At 40.0% G+C, this 27,011-nt stretch overlaps 1 protein-coding gene across 1 annotated transcript in view; it reads left to right on the top strand.

The window, feature by feature from the left end:
* Positions 1-26,430, top strand: part of LOC132909741 (uncharacterized) — a 94,309-nt gene extending 67,879 nt beyond the window's left edge. Inside the window, exons 3-22 of the mRNA XM_060964738.1 lie at positions 5,827-8,436; positions 9,520-9,794; positions 10,396-10,743; positions 11,186-11,506; positions 11,905-12,252; positions 12,402-12,708; positions 13,116-13,756; positions 14,091-14,468; positions 14,616-15,452; positions 15,772-17,760; positions 17,992-18,278; positions 18,666-19,212; positions 19,796-20,080; positions 20,205-20,445; positions 20,623-20,966; positions 21,043-21,334; positions 21,697-22,011; positions 22,438-22,715; positions 23,236-23,643; positions 23,996-26,430. Of these exons, the coding sequence (XP_060820721.1) occupies positions 5,827-8,436; positions 9,520-9,794; positions 10,396-10,743; positions 11,186-11,506; positions 11,905-12,252; positions 12,402-12,708; positions 13,116-13,756; positions 14,091-14,468; positions 14,616-15,452; positions 15,772-17,760; positions 17,992-18,278; positions 18,666-19,212; positions 19,796-20,080; positions 20,205-20,445; positions 20,623-20,966; positions 21,043-21,334; positions 21,697-22,011; positions 22,438-22,715; positions 23,236-23,643; positions 23,996-24,031 (11,087 nt within the window). The 3' untranslated portion in view covers positions 24,032-26,430. The remainder of the gene's footprint in view (positions 1-5,826; positions 8,437-9,519; positions 9,795-10,395; positions 10,744-11,185; positions 11,507-11,904; positions 12,253-12,401; positions 12,709-13,115; positions 13,757-14,090; positions 14,469-14,615; positions 15,453-15,771; positions 17,761-17,991; positions 18,279-18,665; positions 19,213-19,795; positions 20,081-20,204; positions 20,446-20,622; positions 20,967-21,042; positions 21,335-21,696; positions 22,012-22,437; positions 22,716-23,235; positions 23,644-23,995) is intronic.
* The last annotated feature ends 581 nt before the right edge of the window (positions 26,431-27,011 follow it).

The raw sequence follows: 27,011 nt of genomic DNA, 5'->3' as shown, positions 1-27,011 counted from the left end.
GAACAGATCAAAACTTATTATACAACTTACACTTACTTTACCACCATCTTTGTTGATGATGAAACAGAGATTGAAACAAGGACAGAGGTGTTCACCAATGTAGTGACTGAGACCATTCAACCAACAGCTGTGGTGCCTGTTATTCAGGAAACAGAGCGACCAACTACACCCAGAGAGGAACCAGCCAATAAACCAGCCGTTCCACCGGAGATCTTGGCCTATTTGGAAGCCATTCAGAGACAGAAGTCTCAAGAAGAAGCGCTCCTTCTTGCCAAAAAGGTACAACAACAAGGAAACAGTAAAACTGAGGAAACCACGAATGCGCCTGAAACTAAAGAAACCACGATAGAGGATTCGGACACTTTGGAAGAACAATCGACTACAGAAAATTTGTTTCGCGGTTTCGAAGTGAACGCGCAAGTGACGCCAAATCCACCAATGGAAGGCGAAATCTTGGGCTCTATGATCACTGATGTCGTATCTTCTTCCAGTGCTGGAAGTGGCACCGTTCTAGACGTGATGGATAAAAGAAACGCGGTTCCTGAAGACCAGGAGCTTTCAGAATCTAATCATCACGACGTAGAACCAGCACCAACTCTTCTACTTCAAACAAGTTATACTACCTTTACTTATTTTACAACAATGTACAAAGGTGACGAATCTAACATAGTTAGTCGTCTAGAAACAGTTACAAATGTAGTCACAGAGACAATTAGGCCAACAGCTGTGATTCCTGAAGAAACGAGCACACTGCCAGTTACGTATTTCACGACGTTCACTTATTGGACCACGTTCTACAGAGGAGGCGACACTGTCACTACCAGTCGAGAAGAGACTGTCAGCAATGTTATGACACCGGGTGTAGCACCTACGCCTACCGTAGAGTTAGGCGTGATTATGACTTACAGACCAACGACGACAAACATAGAAGACAGCCAATCTAGCGAAAAAGAATCCAAAATCACTGCCGACAATGAAGTGACGCCCTCAATCATCGTTCCTATTGAAAATTCGAAAGCTGAGGAATCAGAAACTACAAGTTCCACAGATATTACCACTCCATCTTCAGAGAATGTTTTACAATCAACTACAATTTCACCTGAACCTACCACTTATTATACTACTTATACATATTTCACAACTTCTTACATTGGTAATGAGACTATTTTGAATAGCAGATTGGAGACTGTCACTAGTGTCTCTGTTCCTGATGTCCTTGCAACTTCACAAGTGGCAACAGGAAGAGCAATTGATGGATCAGTGTTTAGACAAACTTTAGCCACCGAAGAGAAACCAGTCATCCCCGCAAAACCTACTGAACTTCCAAAAGTTGGTTTAATCTCGACAATCAGATCTAGTCAAGTAAATGATGGAACCACTACTCATTTTATGACCGATGTTCATGGTACATATATCAATGGATTGTACGCTCAGATTGTAGAAAGCTCGACAAGAGTAGAGACACCGCCTCTGCCTTCGTCAGTAGTTACTCCAGTCCTACCAACAGGAATTTTATCGATGAACAAGGGTATCGTGGTAGACGCAGATGAGATTACTACTATTTACTTTACGACGAAGCAGATTGGAACTTTGTTTGATGGTCTTTATGCGAAGGTTATCGAAAGTACTTCGAGTACGAAAATTAACGAAGAGAGGAAAGCGACTATTTTACCTACCCAAGGTCACAGAACTGGTTTGGTTAGATTAATTCAAGGTCAAATCGCGAATAATGGAACTACGACATTCTATCAATCTAAGGTGATTGGTACCAGCATCGAAGGTAGATACGCTCAGATCATAGAAAGCACATCCAGTTTTCTATCTTCGACTCCAACGGCAAACATCGCGCCTACTTCCACTCTGCCACCTAGCAAACCAACTCAAATCGCAGAAATCTCACCTTCGCCTGCAGTCATTCAATCTTCCTTATCGGAAGACCCAACGACGGAATCGCCGGAACAAGACGAAGACTCAGAACAGAATGAAGAGAGTGAAGAGGAGGATGAAGAAGGGGAAGATGGACAAAGTTCCAAGAAGAAATCTAGACTGACCTTTTCTACTAGAAAAAGAACTTTCACTCCAGTGATCAGACCATTCGCCTCCAGAAACAGACCCACGTTTAATCCCAAAAGAAAGGGTGCTCAGGGTGCAACGACGATTACCAGAACCGACATAACACCCACAATAACTGCGACCTTGGCTGGAAAAGGAAATAGATTCGCATCTTCCAGAGGTCGAGTCAGTTCACCAATAGGTCCATACTCTTCTACGTTGTCTCAGTCAGGTTCTAGAAGGTTCTCAGGAAGAAGGGGTTCGCCAAATACAGCTAGTAGTTATGCATCAACTATAACTGGAAGTACCAGAGGCAGAGCTCAATCTAGAATATCTCCATCCTCTGTTTTCCAAGGAAACAGAAGAGGGCCTACGTCGATTAGAGGATCTTCAGCGAGAGTTGCATCTCGTGCCTCAAGCTCAGCTTATCCTGGAGTCTCTACTAGATATAGATCTCCAATCAGACCTTCGTCTACCTTGTTAAGAGGTCAGGCTACGGTTAAACACGACGACCAAGAGAACGATGCTAATGAATTCACTACGACTACGTTGGTGACCGAGGAGACGCCTTATACAGAGGATATAGAGGATGGAGAGACCGTGACGGCACCTTTGCAGACGACCACAGAGTCCTCGAGAAGGTCCACGAATCCCTTACTCAGATTCCGTAGACCTATTAACTTGAATAATTCCGGCAGAACTGGTACTACGCCGAGACCGCCAACGACTACACGGAGAAATGGAAATTTAAATAGAGCCACTTCGCCGACTGTTCCTAAAGTGACTAATGCGAGAACCAATGGAAGGGTAAATGCTCCAATTTCAACTAGACCAAGACAAGGTGGCACGGGGTTATTTCCGCCTCGAGGTCTACTTGGGAGAAAACCGGAACTACCTATCGAGGAACAGATAGAACCAAACGAAGATCTAGAAGAAGAAGGAGAAGAGAATTTGGAGGACGAGCCTCTGGAAGAAATAGCTGACAATGATTACGAAGGATCTGAGCATGAAGATAGAATCAATCGTCGGTCTGGAAAATCTGTCAGACCCACTGTACAGATCAGGCCGTTTAACAGAGCACGAAGAATACGTCGACAGGCGAGTCAATTGAGATCTTTGACCAGTCGATTCAGAAGACCTAGTCAGAGTTCGTCAAAGTCCGAAGAAAAATCTGACGCTAGCGAAAGCGTGTCTAGCAAAGAGGAGACTTCTAAGTCTAGTTCCAAACCTATTGCTCGGTACAACAATCGTGCAAGGTCTCTTCCAACGACTAGACCAACGTCCAAATCTAATAATCCTGAGAAAACATCTGCAGAGTCTACAGAGTTGAGTCAAAGTAAAAATAGGAATAGGTCCAAACAATCTAGTAATGGAGACAGAAACGTTGCCTCCAGAATAAAACCTTCTTCAACTTCAAGTAATGGTAGACAGTTTACTTTAAGAGAAAAAGATGGATCTTCTTCTACCAGGACGAATTACAAAAGACCTAGTTCTTCAACTTCCAGGACAAATGGAAGATCGACTACTACTACTAATTCAGATCGAGTAAGGCCTCCGCGATTACGAAATGGTTCCAATAAATCGTCAGAGAATACCAGTACAAGACGAACACCTCCTTCTAGTCGCACTTCCTCGAATAGATCCTCCAATAGAAATAGTAACAGAAGAGGTCCTTCTAGTAGATCAAGAGGATCTCTAGAAGATATCCGAGAAGCACCTACCGTGTATCCTGACTTCGATGGAACGATCACAGTGACTCATTACGTGCCCACGGAAGTCACTATTCCCGTGGTGAACAATGGTATCACAGAGCACAGGAACATAATAACGGCACAACCCAGTACAGAGATTTTAAGTCCATCTCAGTATAGTACAGTGACAGGTGGAGACGGCAAGCCGTTAGTGGTGATTGTTAGCGAGGTAACCGGTACCAATCCTCAAGGTCAGACCGAAGTAACCCGATTCCTGCTCCACGAGACGCCCACCACTCGTGTCTCCCACACATTAACCACACTAGGTGGTCGTAGAGCCTCTCAATCCGTAATTGTACCCACCACAGTCTATTCTGTAGAGAACGTGGTCTCCACGGTGCAACCTTCTCTCCCTGGAAATGCGCCTCTCGCGAACATCCTTCTATCGCAGTTGCTCCTCGGTCAATTAGGTCAGGCAAACCCTCTGCTGCAGCCTCAAGGTACACCATCTACTCAGTATAATACGCGTACGACTTCGTACGTTACTACGATCACTAAGCAGCAGAGTACCGTGATCCCACTCACTTTCCGGGGCAAGGAGATTCTAACAACCTTGGTGGATACTTCGACAGATGTGGTGACTGCTACAGAGTTCATCACGGATACAGTGGTGGTTACACCTACTGCAGCGTTGCCAGCGGCGAATTTGAACTCATTGTTACTGTTACTTCAGCAGCCTCAACCACAAAAGAACGCTAATCCTTTGGTGGATCCTTTGTTCGCTGCTCCTCCATTCACTCAGAGCAATACTTTGCCTGGAGAGGTGGAGAGAAGGCACCAGCCAGCTGACTTGGACTATAAACACGATAATTATGAGTATTCCGACGAAGAAGAAGACGTTCAGGAGTATCAGAAGCCTTCCAGGTCTAGAAATAGTCGCGGTAAAGCGAACGATAGGAAAGAGGATCATTCTAGTGCGGCTAAGGAAGAATCTAGCGTAGTGACGTTATACGTTTCTGGGAGACGGCCAGGGGAGTTCAGTACTGTTCTGAGCACCGTGAAAGTAAGCGACACGTCTCGAAGACGGCGAGACACCGGGGAGGATTTGGTCGTCGAGGTTCGACCCTCGATCCCACCGTCGTTGCACGAGGGATCTGAAGACATCCCGGTTCTGGCGGGAAGTGTGGACTCGCTAGAAGCACATGCGCCGACACAAAGTCTCGAGAGCGTAGTGGGTGACGTAGGACGGCATATTTCCACGTCCATCCACACCTAACCCTCAAATACACACACTTTAGATAATCCCCTTCCCCTCTTCTACTCTTAACTGTTGTCACTCGATTAATTAATATGTAAGCCCATCTACGAGATCCATTATAAGAAGCCCACCTAGACCGAAGCTGATGACCTTTGATGAGCCTTTCCCGGGTTCGTATTTTGTGCGCATTTTCGTGCAGGAATTCCACAACAATCACGATATACATATGATGTACCATAGATCGAATTCTTCCGGAGGATTGTTCACGGAAGAAAGGAAGTCCTTCGTGAAAAAAGAAAAATAAAGCTCGCAGCTTCGGTTGATCGACAATGATCCATCATTCTCTTCATACCCATCTCACGCCCTGTTCGCTCTTCCCCAATCTTTCTTCTTTTTATCTTCCCTCCGATTCTATCCTTTGATATAGTCCTCCACTGGTCCAGTCTACTAATACAGCCTCGAATCCGCCGCCGCACGCGCGCCCACACGCGATAAAGTCTACACGCGACGCATGGTACTCTCTTTGTCTCTGGTATTTGTCGGATCGACGCGATTTTGCCCGTGGATCGCGTGATAGATCGATAACACCCGGCTCTACTAAGTGCACGAAAACGAACAAGGGTGGGATGTGTCTGACACACGATGATCTGTCTTGTTGTTTAACCCCACCTCGGATGACTCGCCTAACACTCGAGACGAAACCCCCGCCTGTTGCTCACGGCTGCCCTACATTTGCTGTAACTCACACACACATGCCCTGAATGTAGTCCATGGCGAAGGATCACAAGTGCGTGCACGCAAGCGAGAGACACGTCGCCTTTTCAGATGACTACTACCACGACGACTTCTACCGACTAACCAGCGACTTCGCTAGCAAATCGCCCCGAGAGAACGCTAGGAATCTCGCTCCAGAGATTAACGACGATTACCTCGAGGAAACGCCCAGAAAACGCGTCAGAATTCGCGTCCCTGTGGTCAGAAAGAGTGGAAGGCAGCATAAGCTAACGGTAGTCAGAAGATTGCGTCCTATTTCGTCCAAGATTGAAAACCCTACTCAGAATCAATTGACTGTAGCGAGTCATACACCGAGGAGGATCGTGGTGACTAGAGTGAGGTCTTTGGGATTAGCTAATACCATTCACAACGACTTGGAATCTGATAGTGCCAAACCAGAGATTGGAAGACATAAAGTGACTATCACTAGACGTAGAAAGATTGCGTCAACTACCGTTTCGCCTGCGAGCAGCGAGAGAAGAGTAAGAATCACTAGAAAGAAATTGGTCGCTGTTAGACCGCTGCAACCTACGCCTAGTTTCGCTATTATCACGACTGGATTCTTCACTGCCCCCTCTTCTGAATACGATGAAGAGTTCTCCGAGGAAGATGAAGGTGAAGAAGAGGTGAACGAAGAAGATGTTAGTTCGACTGCCACGCCTGAGTTAAAGGAACCGCCCGATGTTATCGATAGCAAACCGGATGAGGTTGAGATTGAAAGTAAGGAGGATGTTAGTTCAACAGATATCCCTGAGTTAAAGGAACTTCCTAATATAATCGATAAGAAACCAGATGAGGTTGAGATTGAGAGTAAGGAAGATGTTAGTTCGACAGATATCCCTGAGTTAAAGGAATCTCCTAATATAATTGATAAGAAGCCAGATGAGATTGGAACCAAGATCGAGGAGACTGAACCGAAGGTTATAGAAGAGAGTAGTGTGAGTTCACCTGTTATTATCACTGATAATTTCTTCCTCCCTGCATCTGACGATGAGTATGAAGAATACGAAGATGAATATACCGATACCACGACTGAAAGTGAGAAGAATGATTCTGAGAATGAAGATATTCTAACGACAACTAAATCTACGAAAATTGAGGATGGTTTGAATAAAGAGGATACTTCAAGCACGTCTGCAGCTCCTGATTTGTCAGAGAAAGAAGAACCAACGTCAGAAAAGCCCGAAGAAGTTTCACATAGTGTCGCTGATCACGAGCGTACAGAGTCAACTGATTTGAAAGAAGAAGAGAAATCTGAGTCTTTAACAACTGAAAAGTCAATAGAAGAGGGAGAAGAAGTTACTACGACGCAGATGAGTTTGGAGGAAAAAGAAGTCGGAACGACTCTTTATCCTGAGATTAATGAAGATGAGGAAGAGGATGGGGAAGGAGACCGTACAACGACAGAAATGATAGAGACTACGACATTTATGGAAGAAACGACGGTGATTAGTGTTCCTGAAGAAGTACAGACAACTACAGTTTCTGATGAAGAGATTACAATAATTAATAAGGAAGAAGAACATAGTAGCACTGAACACCCTTCGCTGCCCAGTGAATTTAAATCGGAATCTGACAATTCTTCAAACGAAGAATCACTCGAAAAAGATATCGAAGCTCACGTTACAACTATTTCACCTGAACCTGAAGACGTTTCACCGAAAGACAGTGAAGATTCCCTTGAGAAAGATACAAAATCAAATACCACCATAATCGAAACTGATTCCAAGGAATCTATATCAAAAGACTCTGAAGATCCTGTCAAAAAAGAGATCGAACCCCAAGTCACGGTGATTCAAACCAAATACGAAGACTCTCCCAAAGTCGAAGATATTCCCAAAATTGAAGATGTTCCCAAGAAAGACCCACAAATTCCCGATAGCCACCCTAGTATAACACTCGACCCAAGTTCAAGACCAGAAATTGAAAGATCCTTCCCAGACATGATAGATATCACTACCCTGAAACAGGTTCCAGAAACCACACCAAAACTCGAGGAAAATGAAGAGAACCTGACAGTGCAGCCCATACCATCGATTACCGAAATCATCTCATCTGCTACGACAATTTTCTTCGACGAATACCCCGATTTCACCAGTGTCCTGCCATTAGAAACGTCCCAATCGACATCGTACGACTCCAGTACCCTTAGCTACTTGGATAACTTCGAGATCCCAAGCGTGATTCCCCTAGGAGTCGAATATACGTCGTTGTCAGACTCGAAGAGGACCTCGATGGTTCTCGAGACGACGTCCAGCATTGATTCGGTAACGACGTCGATCTCGTCACCGACCCCCGAGGAAATCGAGGCAGGATTAGCCGACGATCTTTATTTGTCCCTGTCGAGGCCAGATTTCCCTGAGATACTGCCATCGAAACCGGTTCACGTGGAGCACGAGACCAGGTCCGAAACACCAGATTTAGAACCGAGCACGAGCGTTTATTATACAGAGACAGTGGTGACATCGACGAGACTGAGGACGTATACGTACGTAGTGACGCAACTTAATGGACTGGAGACGAAAGTGACGTCTTCGACGACGGTCCGACCGAGAGTGACGACGCTTACATTGACGGTGCCCGTCACGGTGACTGTCACTCCTACCGTGGAGTCGTCAGCGCACGCCGTTTCGTCTGTGTATAGCCCGGTGCCCGCTGCTGGTGAGTAGCTACAACTAGCTCTGCGATAAGCCTTCTCTATCCACGATCTTCCAGTGTCCTGAACTGATTCGTACTACTTTTAGAACTTCTTTTGCGATCTTTCAAAGATTTCTTTTCTATTTTTTCCTATTTTCCTCTCTCACTTTTTTTGGAATTATTAATGCATTACCAATGTAATGAAGAATAGTGATGCGTAGAAATTGAAAATGAAGGTCATGAATATGATTTTTCTAAAATCTGTATTTAACGCATTGCCAATTAAAGAGAATTGAAAGACTTTTGGATGTATGTAAAAATTTTAGGTGAAAATCGTGACTGTGATTCTTCGAAAGTCACTATAAAAAATTGATTTTTGAAATTATATAGGAGTAGAAAAGATTTTTTTATAATATAACGTAAATGAAAAGTATTATGTAAAATATTGGCAATGTGTTAATTACAAAAAATGTATATGTACAGAAATAACAAAAGTATACGATATAACAACAAGATAATCGAGTTGAGTAAATTCCGAAATTATAGAACTGATAATATTTGAAGAACAATTTGTTCAGGACACTAGCCGATCGATGTAAAAAGTACTATTCTTCTTTAGACTAATATGATATCTTTTCTCGCGCGCCTAGCACGTTCGAGACTGTACAGACGCTCTTCCGAGTCCCACTTGGATTGGCTTATGGCAATCTAAATTGTTTTCTGTACAATAAAACTCTTGAGTGAACTGTACATACTTGTAAATGAAGTCTGATCTTGTACATACTGCAATTTCTTATCGTTTGTTTTATTCCTGTAGTCTATTCTGTATATTTTTTGTTTCTTCTAAAATACGTTTTAATCGTGTACAGTGACCGTCTATGTTCTAACGCCTGAATAACCGTTGCCAGTCGACAGATCCGCCGTGAAGAGCATGATTATTCAGGCGTACATATACTCTTGTAAATCTTCTAAGTTATTTCACATTTATTTCAGATATATTTATTTCTATTGTATAAGTAACTAAATAATAATTTTACATTGCCAAAGTGGAAGTTTCATATTCATTTATCACATCGTAATCTTTTGATCGTGGAATTGTAACGACAGGAGAGCACGAAGGAAAAGATGAAGAAGGTCGAAGGTTAAACCTAGCCACGCGTGTCATGTCAAACGGAGTCGAAGTGATCGTTGCTGGACCAACGCCAGCGTTACGATGGGAGAACTCGGTGCCACAGCCTACGCTGACATTGTCCGATGCTGTCGTCATGATGCTTCCACAAGATAAACCGAATGAATTTGTCACTAAGACATGTACCACCACCTTCACGTACCTTACTACCATTACGAAAGACGGGACGACTATCGTTTCAACGGAGCAGCAGGTAGAAATACAATATTGTTGGACATTCTTCACTTTCTTATTTCATTCCATTCCCACGATTTTTTGAGGGGGCTTTGAATCCTGGTTACTTATTTTTCAAATATGAAACGTTTTTTAATTTCAATCCTTTTTATCTGTGTATTTTTCTTGTCTTTAAACGTTGATCTTTCTTGAATGAATGAATTTTTTCAGTTTCTTTTTAATTCGATTCGTCTTTTTTATTCTTCTCTAGCGCACGGTTTAATAGCGCTAATTTTCCTTGATTCTTTTCAATACCAGGAATAACTTTACCACTACTATAAAAAATATTCCAGTTGTCAAATACTCTGATTATATACGAATCAAAGAATACCATACTTGACATCATATATTAATATTTTAACTAACATTTGGAAATGATAGGAAAATTTTTTAAATTTCGATATTTTCTTTAAAACTTCAGTAATGTAATGTTATGTTATTACAAATATATCTTTTACGTCATTGACACTATACGACTACAAATTCTTCTACATTTACATTTCATTTCGATGCCAGCTTATACACATTGAAACAATTGATAAAACAGAATAATCATTCGTATCGCTAATAAATTCCTGCAGGTGATAGCGAACACAGCGACCGAAGAACGTCACAGGAAGCCGGGATCTGAAACCGCCGCGGTAACATTAGAAGCATCCCCAACATTACGCACAGAAGTCTTTAAAACCACCTATACCTACTTAACATTAAACACCGATCATTCTAATATAAATGACGCATTGGAAAGCAGCACGAAAGTAATCACAAACACGGTCACTGCGCCGCAACATTATTTAGACATGATCCTCGAACCATCAGAAGCGCCTCGACCGGAAACGAACACGTATCTCAGCACCAGAATGCTGGAAAAGACTTTCATGGAGGATGGACGTACCAGAATAGAAACCACCAGCGATACAATTACTCAGGTTCGTGGAAAATGATAGATGTCTTTACAAAGATTTTGCAGAGAACTCATTCGACGAGTATGTAGGATTTTTGATATATTTAATATTACTGACGCACGTGGCTCATCGTTAATTTTTGTGTATTTTAATAAGAATGCTTTGAAATGCGAATGAAATATCGAGCAATTAGAACAAATGCAAATATAATTTATTTAACTGATTAGTGATCACTGTAGCATTAGGTTCTTCTGATGATTTAAGATATTCTTACGTAGGTATTATTAATGATTGTAGGGGAAGGGGAAATTTTTATATTCATTTGAATTAATAATAAATAATATGACATTTTGTCTTTCCCTTAATAAAAATTCTTGTGACGTTTCGTTTTATGATTTTTGTAAGGTAATTGCGGAATAACTGTATTTTAGCAACAGTGAATAATGAATGTTAATATTCCTTTCAGCTCATAGTAACAGAGTCTGCACCACCTCCTCGTCCAACCAGCGTCACGACCACGTTAACGGCGCTAGACAGTACAGAGGAAAACATGACAGACCTCATGAAAACATACTACATTACCTACACTTATTATAACACCTTCCTGGAGAAAGGTAGTACCGTGGTCCGTACGAACGTAGCGACATCAACTGACGTTGTGTTGGAGAAAGCACCTACCAAGAAGACCACCAAGACAGCCACGGTGAATCCTACTCCAGAACCTATTCAAATTTTTGCGACAAAGACGTATCTGACCACGTTTACATATTTCACAACTTTGCTTCAGGTAAATTCATTAGTGAATATATTAGGAAAAATCGTAAATTTCTGGTAGAATTTATAATAAGAAGAGGCATAATTAAATTATAGAAAATAATAATTTTTGTTTCAACGACTGAGATATAATTTATGAATTTTTATATCTATATAGAATACACATACAGTATGCTTGATATTTATTCGGTTTTCAATCCTTAAAATTTACTTATCGATCAGATGAAATGATAAAAAATAGTAGAAATATGAATATAGAAAATTATTGAGTTAAAGGATTTTTAATTCGCCATCATATCGGTTATGTTAATAAATGTTAATTGATGTTTAGATGCGAAACAATTAATGCAAATAGTCATATGTACTATTATGGTCTAGGAATTGACTTTGAAAATCTTTGTTCAATTTCAGGCTGGACCAGATGGAGAGACTTCAACAACAGTTTCTTCGAGATCGCACATAGTGGAGAATGTAGTGACAGAATCGATAGCACCAAGTTTGCTAGACGCTGGCTATATGAACGCTTTGTTAACAACTGCTCATCATTCAGATCCGGTGAAAAACGTGGTCACTGGATCAACAATCATATTCTTCGATGAAGAGGACCAGATCGATCCTACTTCGAGCACTGGCTTCCAGGAAGCGACCTCCTCGGTGGAGATCCAGAACAATGAATCGATTTCCGCCAGCTTTGTATCTACTGAATCTTCTCCAGCTGCTAATGAGCCAAGTTTGAAGCCAATTGAACAGATTAATCAAGTAATTAATAGATGAATAATTTGTGATGAATATCTGAAATACGAATTTACGAATACTAAAAAAGTTTTTTAAATTTTATATTATTTCTAGATTATTGAATTTATTATGTTATCAGAGATAATAAAATAACTCTATTGTTCGATTTGTAGGAGAACAACGTAACAGTTTCCGCAGAGCCTGGACAGAACAAAAAACCTACGAGTCAGAACACGAGCGATCTTCAAGTGAGCAATCTTCTAAGCCTAGGGTCTTTGGGAATCAATAGTTTGTCGGCTCTAGGACCAGTGATTACGGCGATGGCTGGTTTACTACAAGGAAAGACGACAGCTACGCGAAGAAATGATTCGATGCCACAGGCGGAAGCACAAGAAGTGACCACGCAAAGATCGCCCATTTATATACCAGTCGCTGAGTTCGCTGATGGAGACATCGAAACAGCTGAGAGTCAAAATATAGGTAATTACTTTTGTAAAAATGTTTACTGTGGTTAAACTTTGTTAATAATGTGAAATTTGCAAACAAATGTGAGTCTATTAAAATGTTTACAATTTTTATACTACAAAACTTCTGCTTTTATAACAGTTCAGATTATTCAAAGAAAAAGTGTATGGTAATATTTCTAAGGATAGATAATAAATAAAGCATGCTGTAAAATGGTAATAGACCAATAAAAATGATGTTAGCTTTCACAAAAAAATATTTTCCGATTGTTTAACAATATAAAAAAGTTTAGTAATAAAAAGAATGAATTGACAACTTTCTTATCTAATTTTTAAAAAATATCAACCACTTGATTATACAATTATAAGATAATGGGTTAATAGGCTAATAAACACATTAATGATCATAACATCCTCTTCAAGGTACACATCTAGCGAACCTTAACCACAATTACATCGCTGAAATCCGTCACAAAGTTGCATCCAGCCTGGCAGATGGAATTCCAATTTCCCCAGGCGAAGTAATCACTGCAAACAGCGACGTAATCATAGGAAAACCAGGGAAAATGGCACCCAGACCACCTCAAACGTTCTTAGAGGACGAAGAACACATTGGAATGAAACCGCCGCCGCTACCAGTCCCCAACATTCCAGTTCATCCTGTTCTCGAAGTCGTGGAGAACGATCGAGACGATGCCCAGTCTCAGCAGATTCTTCAAGCCCACAAAGGTCCACAAATACAGATATATCCTGCGCATCAGATTTACGAAGAACATTTAAAAATTCCGGTTTCCATGCCTGTCGATACGAAACCTGCATTGATATCGAAACACCCTCAGAAGCTACTTCCAGTTCAAGCGTCTCCGCCAAAGAGAATAGGTTCGAAGCAAGATGTACTGGAGAATGATCCTTTGTTAAAGCCACCTGATAGACCTAACGTGGAACAGTATGCAAATCCAAATTCAAATCCTAAGGAGCCGGAATGGAGTCCTGAGAAACCTAGGCGACCGTGGAGTGCTAAGGATCCTTTAAAGCTCCCTCCACTACATCCACAATTTGATCAGGTACATATGGATCTCTCAGTTTCTCGATTTTGGAATTTTTAGTGTGATACATGAGCCATTTTATGGCTGGTAACATAAGGTTTCTCTTTTCGGAATAATAAAAGAATTATTTTAGATCAAATGTGGTTTTGATAATGTAAAATGTTAGAGAAGTTCGAAGTTTCAGGTAAATAAATATTGGAGTTTTGTGAATATTGATATAAGGAAGTTTAAAAAATATTCTTCGTTACTTAAGTTTTCAGTTAACTTCCATGATATAATTATAAATTGTGGTTTAATATAACTATGAACGCTATCAGTGGTTTAAAATTTTGCATTATTACAAACATTCCAGAAAATCGACTCAGGAATATCTCCAATAGAGAAACCTTGGCCCACCGTTCCATCTGAAGATCAGAAACGATTACCGTGGGCTCAGAAAGATCCTTTACTCCCTGATGCTCCTGTTGTTATTCAATCTTCGGAATCTAAACCGACACCAGCGGAACCTATAGTTCATCAAGTACCACACGTCATCGACAGATCAACGGGACAACCTTTATTAGTAAATATTCAACCCAGTCAGGTGGCTAACGTGGTAATTCCTCAAGGTGGTACTCAGGCACTGATATTCGGTGACACCAGCGAGCCACACATCAGTGGACAATATTTCGACGATCCATCACCATATCCTGAATCAGAAGTTGGTTTGGGATTTGTTGGAATCCAAAGAGTAAGTCACTTACAATATAGTATTTACTTTTTCTACTCTTCCACTTTAAATTTCATATTGAAGTGCTTAATTGAATAATTCTTTAACAAAATACAAATTTTATTCAATTAGTTCAAAATTTAATTCAGAAGCATTATTTATATTCAGGTAGAGGACCTGCCTCAATATTCCAACGGAAAGGATCCAGCAGATTATATGGTTCCACCATCGCCACCTCATAGTTTCAAGGGGTTACCAGAAAAACACCCTTCCAATCGTCCAGCAACCATTCCCTTATCGCCAGGTCGCTTCGATTATGAAAGACCACAAGACAAACTAGAAGCTCCTTTAAATAGACCAGAAAAGATGCCATCAGACGTACATTTAATTAAACATCCTGACCATTCTGGTGTTCTCGGCGGCCAAGGTCACGTACACACTGAGATCCTAGTCCATCACAGACCAGAAACTATAAACGTTCGCCCACACAGCGTTCCTTATCCTCCTATTCATCCTCACCTGCACTCCAACAATCATATACCGTCACGTGGACAATTTCCAAAAATTCCAAAACCTGTAGAATCCGGAACTCCGCCTAGAAGAACAGAAATGTCAAATCCATCGGACAATTCCCATCGATATATCTTATTGCCTAAGCCAGACTCGGGGAATGAGATTGTCTTGAATTCCAATTGGAAGGCGGACAAGAAACCACCGCGAATTCTGATGAATAACAGGTTGAGACCACGTCCACCGTTGAGATCGACGACTAGTCGTCCTTTGGATAGGCCGATTTACCCGGAAAGGCCGGGTATTAGGAAACCAGTTTACAGCGGACCTCAGAGGCTTCCGACAAAGACACAGAATACATTTGTGCTTCCTCATCGGCCAATCAGCAATCCTCAAATTCACCATGAACCACCGAGGATGACCACTCCGACGCCTGGAGATGCGATGAAGGACGTGGCAACTGAGAGACAGCCTTCGTTCGGATCTCGTCCTCACGTAAATGAATTTTGTGTGATTTTTACTTAGATATTTAGACATTTGGATATTTGGATATTAGAATATTTATTCATTTAGATATCTAATATTTGGGTGAGATATTTGAAAAGAACAATATTTTAATATTTCGAAATTTCAGTGTCTTGATCATTTCAATATTTTGATACTTCCATATATGGCTACTTCGACATTTTGGTATTTTTTAGTTTTATTTCCCCTATTTTTAAATATGTTATTTGTATCAACATCGATCTTGGATAAATATTAAACAGGTGGTACAGAGACACTCAAATCTACAATTCTTCCATTCTTCCAACAGATTGATCTTCAAGACAGACCGCCTCACTTCTATCCTGAGAAGAGACCATCAAATATAGAACATTCGAGACCTCAAACTGAAAGGACAGAAGAACACGTGCCCACGGGAGCAGTAGAATATCACAATCCTTCGAATCCTAAAATAAAGCAGGATAACAGACCAGTTACAACAAATACGCAAGCTCAAAACTTCGATCAGGCTCCACCTAATCAAGATAATAAAGCAGCAGAAATCTGGCATAGCGGTACGCAAACAGAGAAGACGTTAGATTCAGAAATCGGTGCCTCAGAACCCATAAACTATCATAATCGAGTCAAGGAGGTGCAAAAATACAATGAAACCGAAAAAGACACGTCTTTCGTTAATCAAAATAACAATGTAACATCCAATATAAAAAATTCCTACGGAAATGTAGCCTCTGGTAATACAGTGATTGGAAAACCAGCTGGAGAAATTGATTCTCAACAAGATCAGAAAGAAAAACCATTTTGGATAAGTCCAGGCTCTCCATTTTCTCATAAAAATGAAATGAATACACAATCTCAAGTACCATATGGCCCTAATTATTACAATACTAAGCTTCATGAAACCCCAGTAGTTCAAGGAAAGCCATTTGGCGTGTACACTGGCCACGAAGAATCGAATTATGGTTACAAATGGAAAGAGAACAAGCCTGAATACGACATAGTACAAGGTGTACCATCAACCTATTATGGAAGCAAAATATCTCCAATCAGCCACAAGAATCAAAATCAAAACGAACAGACATCGACTCTACCAAGTCGTGAACACGACGATACCATAGATTTAAAACCACCAGCGATCATTCCTCAATTTGTCCCTGAATCAAATAAACCTAAGAGACCATATCCTCGACCATCTATAATGAACAAAGTGGAAAACAGGCCTGTACTATATCCTGGATCAGAAATTGTAAGTCAAACTTCAGAACCTAGACCGGATCAAGTGAAACAGCCCAACGAAGGCAAGCCAGGAAGCCTGGAACCATTTGTGAATAACAGTTTGAGTCATGCAAGTAAATTGAATCAGAGTCACTTCCAGTTAGGAGGTTTCATGGATCTTAATTGGGATGGGGGAATGAAGATTAGAGACCAAAAACCTGATAGACAAGAGATTCTAATTAACCAGGGTGAAATTATGAAGAATCATTTCAGAAACAGTTCTGTTTCTCAGAAAATGGAAGATCAGTATCCTCAGACGAGCACTGAGAGCGTTAAAGTAAGTTTGGAGAAGAATCGTCCTGTGGTGAATCAACAGGAGTATTCAGGAACCAGAATTCATCCAGAGTATCCTCATATTATAACCAAGCCTAAGCCTCAAGTACCTGGACCAATTACTATCTCAACAGCTAACAAAGGTGAAACTAGGCCCAATATTAGGTTCTCCATGCCTGTGGAGGCTATAGGCGAAGAAGTGGATAGCAAAACGCAAACTGAGCGACCACCAAGTATGTTAATCACGAGCAGTTCTAACGATAAGAAGAAGAACGTGGAAAAGGTAGATGGTTCTTATCAGACGAATTTCGCGGCTTCAGACGCGAATAAGGATGATTCTATGAATCATGAGAACAAAATTAGAGTAAGACCTATTGAGACGTCTACTGGGGATATGCTGAGTAGTATGGAAGGAATGAGCGTGCCTTCTAGGGACATGATGCCTCCGCCACTGAGACCTGTTATTGGGTTGAATCAATCGAATAAGAATGAAGAAGAGGATTTGAAACCGCCACCTATAACTTCGAGGGATGTAGTTGGATTATCACCTCCACCAGTTGATATTACGACGACCAGTGGTCCCACGGAAGATCGATTCCCGTTTGCAAATGTCAACGAATCTGGGTTGAAACCTCCGCCTAAATATATTCCACTGAAGGAGTCTTCTGTTGCACCTTTACCTAGCGTTAGCATGGTGCCTCCTAGCCCAAGACCTTCTCTTGCTAGACCTTTCATAGTGGAATTGTTGTCTCAGGTGAAGTTTAAATAGTTCATTATTGGGTTTTTGAAATTTGTTAGTCTTTCTAACTTGGTTCTTTTCGACTGGGAATTGCAGATCAAAAATCATCCAAATCTCAAAGCTATGATGACGATTAGAGTTATAAATAAATGATCTAAAAAACAATATTTTGAATTTGATAGTTTTTTTTTCTTTTTTTTTTTTTTGTTATTTCTAAGCATTTATTGTAAATTTTATACTTTGCAGGATATGGTACCTCCACCACCAGTAACTCAAACTACCAAACCACTTGAAATTGCCACGGTGAGGCCAGCAGTGGCGGTGTCTGGATCAATTCAAATCGCGACAGCCGTCGCAACATCCCACATACCAGTGGTTCAGGATATCGAATCGAAGATACCGATCATACATGGCACTGTCGATCTCCCAGTGGTGGTAGACGTGCCTGAGATTCTTAGGCCAGTGGAAACCAGGATGACGGAGCACGTTAGCATTTATACCGTGCGACCATTTGACACGAGACCTGTATCTAGGTATTTTTGTATTTTATTGTCAATTTCCATTGAAAATTTATATATGTACAGTTTATCTAACAAAAGTATGTACGCTATTGTTTTCAAATATAACTATTGATCAAATTTAACATAATTAAATTTTCAACGTGTCAAATATTGCCACATTATTCAAAATCGGATTTATTATTCTAAATTCGTTTGTAAACGTTTTAATTTTCTTTGTTTCAATAAGTTTCCTAAGATGGCAAAATTTTAAGACAATCTTCTTTCAAACTTTTGGGTTCCATGAGGTTTTAGATAGTCGATCTTGAGTTCTGTTAAATTCTATAGGATACTTACTAGTTCTAAGCTTCTGAACATTTATGCATCCTCCAATTTACCACTGATTACGATGAAATCTCGTAGAATATCAGTACAACCAACACCAATGCTAACGACGAACCTGGTAATCCCAACGAAGCTAAGACCATTGCAAGTAGACCACATTCAACCAAGCAGATCCTCGACAACCAGAGACGTGGAACCAACTCGATCTCATAACTTTGATATTCCTCGAAACCCTGTAAAACGTCCGGAGCATCCAGTATTTTTGGAATCCAGTCACGATAACGTTCTACCATCGACAAAGGTGGAAGCTACGGAAAGTTTGACTCACCACGTGGTCAGCACGAGTCAGAAGAAAGAGTCACGACCTACAATGACGAAAAACGAAGCTTCAAAGGTGGTCGTTTCGTCGGCGACAGAACGCAAACGAAAGAACGAAACCACATCGAAGGAATTGCCTAGCGTGGTGACCAGGGTCGACAGTTCCATAACGAAGGTAACGAGCACGTTGTCCGGAAATATTGACAGGAGAAACGAGTCGGTGATCAAGATGACGAAGGATGTTAGCAACGTGACACGCGAGGCTGCTAATAGGACAACGACGACCACGCGTATGAAGCCTAAAGAGGTGAGTTGGATCAAATTTTGATACTTTGAACTGTGATAGAGGGTAATTTACATTTATTTCGTATGTTTGTTAAAGAACACGAGTCGTTATAGATACTCAGGGAAAAGGATCGTTCATGGTTGTTTTTAGTTTACTGTTTAATTTATTTGTTATATCTATATAGCGTACTTGATACTATAATAATTTAATTTTGGAGATACGTGTCGTGTCTGTGTTGAAATATTAGAAACAGGAAAAGAGGTAGAAAGCTTTAGAGAAAGACAAACGTTATACTACAAATTTTTTCGCGATTTGTAAATATATGAATTTCTGGAAAAATTTATAAAAGGTAGACAGACAGCTATTAATAGTTACAGTTATAGTTATCAATTTTGAATTAATAAAAATCAATATCACACGAGAGATCAGTGGATTTCTCGAAAATTAGTCTTGTCTATTTCATTTATTTTCTAAGGTATTTCGCTATATCTTTTGTCTCATTGATAATAATTAAAAAGTAAATCTGCCTATAAAGAAAAAGAGAAGAGAAATTATAAGAAAAGTTACTGCGCTTCAGTTAGCGTTACAATCGTTTACCACACAGGTGACACGATTCCAGACGTCAACAGTAACGAGGACGGAAACATCTGTATTGGGTTCACCACCTACAACTCGAACATTACTGCTCACCCACACATTGACATCGACCACTGTGGAAACAGTAACGGAAACATTATTGCGTCCAACCAGTGTAATATCCACGGTCACATCAACGATCTTGCAATCGGTGGTGACTAGAATACCATCATCCTACGAAAACGTGGTCGACAATGATTCCATCTTTGTGGTGATGAGCGATCAGAAGCCACCGGCACCTGGTGCTGAAGAGGTAAATGTAAGAAATACATTTTAATTATTTCATAATTTATTATGTAATCCATTTAATTCGTATTTAATGATTACATTGGAAAAATTATATAAAGTCATATTACAAAAGTATTAATTTTTCTCAGGTTGAGGCTGAATACGGTGATATTTCGAGAGACGAACAAGATCCAACTGGAAACGAAGTTCATAGAGTTCTGGCTGGTGGAGTTCTTGGAGCACCCGTGGTATCGCTTCAACCTATTGTCAATCAGTGTACACCAGAATGTAGAGCGTCTAGGTCTGAAATATGCGCGGAAGTTGGAGGTGAAATGCGATGCGTTTGCCGTCCGGGCTTCGCTAGAATGTTCCCTGATCGACCTTGCAAGCGTAAGTTATTACATTTGAATTTATTAAGTTAAATTAATTAAATTAACTCGTGATATTGGAGAATTTGAAAAATGTAATAGAATCACTGGTAAAGGATTTGAAAATATTACTAGGATTTCTAAAAAATATTTGACAATTGTTTCTTTATTTTTATGCTCTTTTAATATGTAATTATAGCCACTTACACCTACACGTTACGAGTTGGCTTGGATCGTATTGGACACGAACCAGTAATATACGAAGCCAGCATGAACGATTCGACGTCGACAGCTTTCAGAAAACTGTTAGGTCCTACTAAAGACGCCCTAGATAGAACTCTGATGCAGAGTGATCTCAGAGATGTCTACAGAGGATTGAAGATAGCTGGTTTCTCGCCTGACCCAACGAAAGTGGAGTTCCACGTTCAGCTCAGCGACAACGCTAATGAAACGAGACTAAAAGAAGTTCTTCGAAAGTATCTTATTGGAAGCAATTATAGCTTAGGAGGCACTGAAGTTTATGCCTTGAAAAATCTTGACGTCGTAAGTTTCGCTTTTTTAAGCAAAAAAATTATTAATCGAGGAGGGTGACCTGAAATTTTCGACCGAATTATTTCAGATTGAGGCAATTGATTTCGACGAATGCGCGACGGAAGAAGGAGGGCCACATCACGATTGCTCGCCAAACGCAGCCTGTTTCAATCTGCGAGGTTCTTATCAGTGTTCTTGTAAAGAAGGTTGGGCAGATTTGTCTGAAAACCCCGCGTATCCTGGAAGATTCTGCTCTCAAGCGCCCTTAGGTTGCCCTAGTTGTAACAACAAAGGACACTGCGTCACGAACACCAATGGTCAAGAGGTTTGCGAGTGCTTCCCCTGGCACAGTGGTCAGCGGTGTCAAGTTAATCTGAAAGGTAAATTTGCTTACCCAAATCTAAAATATAAGAAAACTAGAAAAAGTGTCCATACATTAAACCATAAGATTTTTCATAACCCAATTAATAATAATGCAGATTAAAAACGATCTCCACAAATAAAAATTATTTTAAAGAAATAATAAAACAGTTAACATCAATAGTAAGGTATCGAATTGACATAAGGAAAAGATGAACGTTAATATGATAATGAAATAATAATCTGTATCTTATCTTTACATTATGAAATTATACATTATCTAATTGGAATTATTTCTCGACTCAAAAAGTAGCGTGGTAATTATCTGTATATATTTCACGAAGTTTTCCAATGTAACACTTAATCGTAAATCTGGTTGCAGTGCTCCTGATAGCTCTTGTTACAACGGGTGCAATATTACTGGGCCTTCTGGCGGTTTGTGTCGGCATGGCATGTTTCCGTCAGCCGAGTCGGAAACGAAGAACCGGCGACAGAAGGGCTATGATTCCTGGAACGGGCGGCGACACCAGTAGCGAGGGTAGTGTGACAGACTTGGCTATTCCACACCACGTGCCGCACGTTCTCCCACCACCCCCACAGATGATCGCACCCTTGCCACCGACAAAGAGGCCTGCTCGAAAGATCAGTGCCAAACCCAGGCATCCACCAAGAAAAGCTACCATGGTACCTGCATCAGGTAGGCTTTTCGTTTTAAAAATTATGTTGAGTTCATAAAAAATTGATCGCCAATTGGTCGAAGATTCGGAATATTATATTCGGAATTTATTTATTCCAAAAAACTCACGAATTTTTAACTGAGAGGAAATTTAGAGTTGTCGGAGAACTTATTTATAAATTATTTAAGAAGTTTCAAGAAAAAAGAAATTGTGAGTTATGATATCTAAAAATTAAAGAAAAAGAAAAAAATTAAAGTTATTTAAGAATATTCAAGGAGAAAGAAGTAGAATATTGTGTTAAAAAAATCGTTGGGTAAAGACACGTTAGAACAATGGAAATTTTTGTTGTTATATTACGGTACATTTTGTCAATGATAATAAATAAACGAAGACCATCTTTATATAATATTAAGGCATTTTAATTTTGTATTTTCGAATTGCTGCAGTGGCACTGAACGACGAACAACGAGATCGTTCGTTGACAGTGATGATCCCGCGCGCCAAATATCGATCCGCACCCCAGTCTCCGCAGAATTACAAATCCGGTATGAGCACGTTCTCGACAGAAGAGCACAAGCTGCTCAATTACCTCGAAAACGGCACGCATAACACCGGAAACAGGAAACAGAGCGTATCCAGCGCGAAGGATTGCAAGGATTCTGATGTGCAGATCGTCAGAACGCCGGCTGCACCAAGTGGCGCCCTTGTTAGCGCTGGTTTTCAGGTGTGTTCTGTTATTAATTATCATTTAACTGCGAATTTTCCTTCAGGAAGTTAACATTAAGTAATATCTGAAAAAAGGCATTCGTCTCTTTCCTTTAACAAATGTTTTTTTATTTTATATATTACATTTTATATATGGTTTTGAAATGAACAATTTTCTTTTTCATGTATAATTTTCATTTTTTAACGTATATAAACGTATCTTTCTCGGAATGCAATGACTCGTTGAAAATTTCATACTTTACAACTTACGATCTTGAAGCTGATATTAAAAAATAAAAAACAGTACAATATAACAGGGGGGAACGCTACAAATATAAAGTGGCTGTAATTTAGAAAGTATGAAAGCTTACTTAGGATATAATCAATTTCGAAGCTACTTGTATAATTATCAATCAAACAAACTTTCAAAATCTACTAGTTACAAAATGACACCGTAAAGTACTGCCAAGCGTTCATAGCTATTCCTGAAGTGTATATATTCGTATAATCCTTATATAAAAATCTGATTATTTTGTTAGGTATCCGCAACAGTAACTCGACAAATGGACGCCGATTCGACGTTAGCTCGCTCCTGTGGCGAGACCACGGTTGAAACAGCGACGAAAGTGCTACGAACCGGGGATCTCCAGGGCGATCTGTGCTCGACGTTGGCACGTTCCTGTGGCGAGACGACCATCCAAGCACCGACGAAGCTGTTGAGGCTTGATTTAGGCGAGGCTGGCTCGACTCTCGCCAGATCTTGCGGTGAAACGACGATCCAGCCGCCTACGAAAGTCGCCGATGCCAGAAGAAACAGCGTTAAGGACGCCAGAGACAACAGAGACACTAGAGACAGTGCCAGCGAGGGGCACACAATGGCCGAGAGGGATCTGGGAAGCACGCTGAGACTTCCGGCGCAGCATCCGCCTCTTTATAGCCCGGACAAGGTGAGTTACGAGCGAAATTCGAGCTCCACTTAGAATTTCTATGTTGTCTTTGTTAACTGTTTCCTACGTTCAATGTTTGTGTAGTTATTATAACTACCAGAAAAAAAAAAATAATATATTTTTACAGATGTTTTATTCAGAGGCAACAATTTTATTTTGATTAGAAATGTCTTATTTCATTTTTGTAATAATTGATTAAAAAACGTGAAGATATTCATTTTAAACTTTTTGCAGTTTCTGCTATAGTTGCTGCAGTATAATTCAATTAGCCAAAAAGTAGTCGTATAAAAGTACCATCTTTGCTATATTTAATTTAGGAAATGGTCCTAATCATAAAGAACGATTCTTCCAGACCAGCGATCGAGAATCGAACTTCGACTCCCTCTAGACACCGAAGATCGTACAAGTAATAAAGGAAATCCGGTCGACGGGAGGTTGTGGATGTAACCGCTGGACGGTAGCCTCCACAAGTTCGCGAATCGAACAGATAAAACGTGAAACAAATTTCTTCAACGACGCAACTATGTCGCAAAACGTCGAAGCTTAAGTACGTTAAAACAAAGGTCAAAATCGAACAAGTTATTTTAATTTAATCGATGCAAACAAATTAGAAACATATCTTTAATCCTTTTGTTCGGAAGCTTTAATCGTCTATTTTATTAAATTAATACGATATTTATTGAAGGGGAAGCGTCTCAAAAAAGCACATATAAATATATTTATATTGTTAACAATAAAATAACGATCTTGGTGATAAACCAAAGTGATTAAAAAGAAACTTGACCAAGAAGAAGGTAAATTTATAAGCAACGCTTTCCTCTATTTATTTATGTATTCGTTCAAAGATTTTAGATACGTAGAAACGTTTCAGAAGGCGCTCTCTTTGCCGTCGGCGGGATTTGAGAAAAAGATATCAAGTTCGATCAAACGCGAACGTAGCTTTGTCAGATTCAAAGAGACGCGCTGGTTACTCATTCCCGTGCCAAAATACAACCAATGATTGGGAAGGGTCGCGAGGGAAATTGTCCTTCGCCTTTCCCACTGTCGTTTTCATTTTTTTTTATCCTCGTTTCTTATACTTTTTCTTTTTTTAACTGGTCGCCGAGTACTCGATCATGTCGTTTCGGAAATTTGATTATCGTCGAGAAATATCTTCGATAATGCTATTTATTTACTATCGATAGATTGTTGATTTTTATACAATTTATTGTTATTTTACTTTGGATATTTTAAATTTCCCATAACTGCATAAACATCTGCAGTCTAATTGGCGGTATATTCATATATATTTGTACTTATTTGTATGAATAATGTATGTAATCTCGTTCATAAGTCGCTGAACATTTGCAAACTTTTGAATATGATGCTCTTTAAAATAGATTTATAGCAAGATTTTTGAAGTATAATATAATTTTATTTTTTCTTACGACGAATAACGAGATTATTTGAATTGTGAATACGAATAAAAACGATACTTCTCGATGTCATAATCGAATTTTCCATAAGCGTTTTACGGTCCTCTGTAAACGCTGCACGCGAATCGACGCGTGACTCAATACAGTGTCATAAGTCGTGCGAACGGCGCCGATCGCCGCGGAGGCGGACATTATTATTAATTGTTGTTATTGTTTGTTTGTTTAGTCTATTTTCTGGCGGGTCCTGTCATGTTGCCCGGCTTCGTCAGTTTACAAATTCGTACGTCGGGGTGCGGTAAATTCATTGCGATTCATACTTTTCCAATATCGTCGAAACTTTTATCATGTAGAAGCCTCACTGACTATGAGTACAAACCGTATCTTTGAAAAAAATTCTATAGAACGTAGCTTGTACGCAGGAACTTGTGACGATAACAATCGCAATTTTACCAATGAACATTTCAACAATTTAATTAATCCTTTAATTGAAAAAGGAAAATTTTAATTGTAAATTCAGTCAATCTGCAACCTCCTTGATTGTACTACCTATTAATGTCAATCATTCCTTACCAAATGTGCTCGAGATGTATCGGACGAATCAAAATGGAATAAAAAAGAATCAATGGAATTTTGAACGCGTGAAATGCGAATGAAATGTTCGTTAATTGTGTGTTTGATTGTGACGAAGCCGCGGCAACGTCGCTAAACCAGACTCGAGGAAGAGCGAGCAGAACGTGTTGCATAACGCAGCCGCACGTGCATTTAACTTGATTTTTACTTTCTTTAGCTCAATAGATAGCGTAAGCGGATGTATTAAGCGGAGGACAGGTGTATCATTAACGATAATACTTTCTATGTGTCTGACTCCTTCTTTTTTTTTATTATTTCCCTTCAGTGTCGTAAAACTGCGCGTGTTAACCAAATGAAATAAAGTATACATACGTCGATGATCGTTTCGTAAACGAAGACGAACGAACGAAGCTCGTACCTTGTATTATCGCACGAAACTAACTAACTCGTCCTTTTTCTACGTCCAAAATGAAAGTACTCTTTTATACATACCACATGTGTACGCATAGATATTTGATCTATATATATATATATATATAATATACATAATATAATATAATATAATAATGCATATAAATATATTCTGTTGTACATACCGTCTCAAGAAGAACCTCTTCTACTTAATGTTATTGTAATTTTTGTATACTTAGAATCTGTATACTTCTTTGTAATTTTAATAAAAGTGAATAATACAAATGATCCATTGAAAGCGTAGAAACTAACGATGAATTATTAATTAGGAGCAGCACTCGGTACGATGGAATCAAGAGGAATCAGCAAACTTATAACTGTTCGCACTAACGTCAAAGGTCTCTCCATCAATTCAGAAGAATCTTACCAATTAACAGCTTTCCCAGTAACAAAATGCTACTACAAGGTTTGCAAACGATCAAAAATTCATAACATCTCTGACACAGCATTCTGACCTATACACGTGTCACATAAGATTCCCTAAATCCGTTTGTTCCTCATTTCTAACTGTGCACAAACTTTGTAGATAACATTACAACCAGCTCCTCAACCTTCACCACAGAATCAAACCTCCGCACACTACGACATCCTTAGAATCCACCAAACGTTCATCCAGCTGCAACCCCATAGGAACGTGCAGAAGAACCGATCTCCATTACGAGGTACTTTTCCAACGAAACGTAACCATCCAGGTAACACAACAAGCAACAACGACACATGCCGAGTGTTGCACAGGGCGCGGCGTGTTCACGTAACGCTCGCTCTCGAAAAACTTGCACGCCTCTGGTCGGTAGTAATTTCAGACCGGTGGACGTGGGGGACGGTGCAAAAAGCCGAGTCCGACAAAAGAAGCCCCCGATACCGGCGAAATTACCTTCCGACAACCTTACACGGCCACGGCTCAGGGGAGTG

The sequence above is a fragment of the Bombus pascuorum genome, chromosome 8 (genome assembly GCF_905332965.1).
Source record: "Bombus pascuorum chromosome 8, iyBomPasc1.1, whole genome shotgun sequence".
NCBI lineage: Eukaryota > Metazoa > Arthropoda > Insecta > Hymenoptera > Apidae > Bombus > Bombus pascuorum.
The sequence above is the reverse complement of the archived record's forward strand: the minus strand, read 5'-3'. Positions and strand labels throughout refer to the sequence as shown.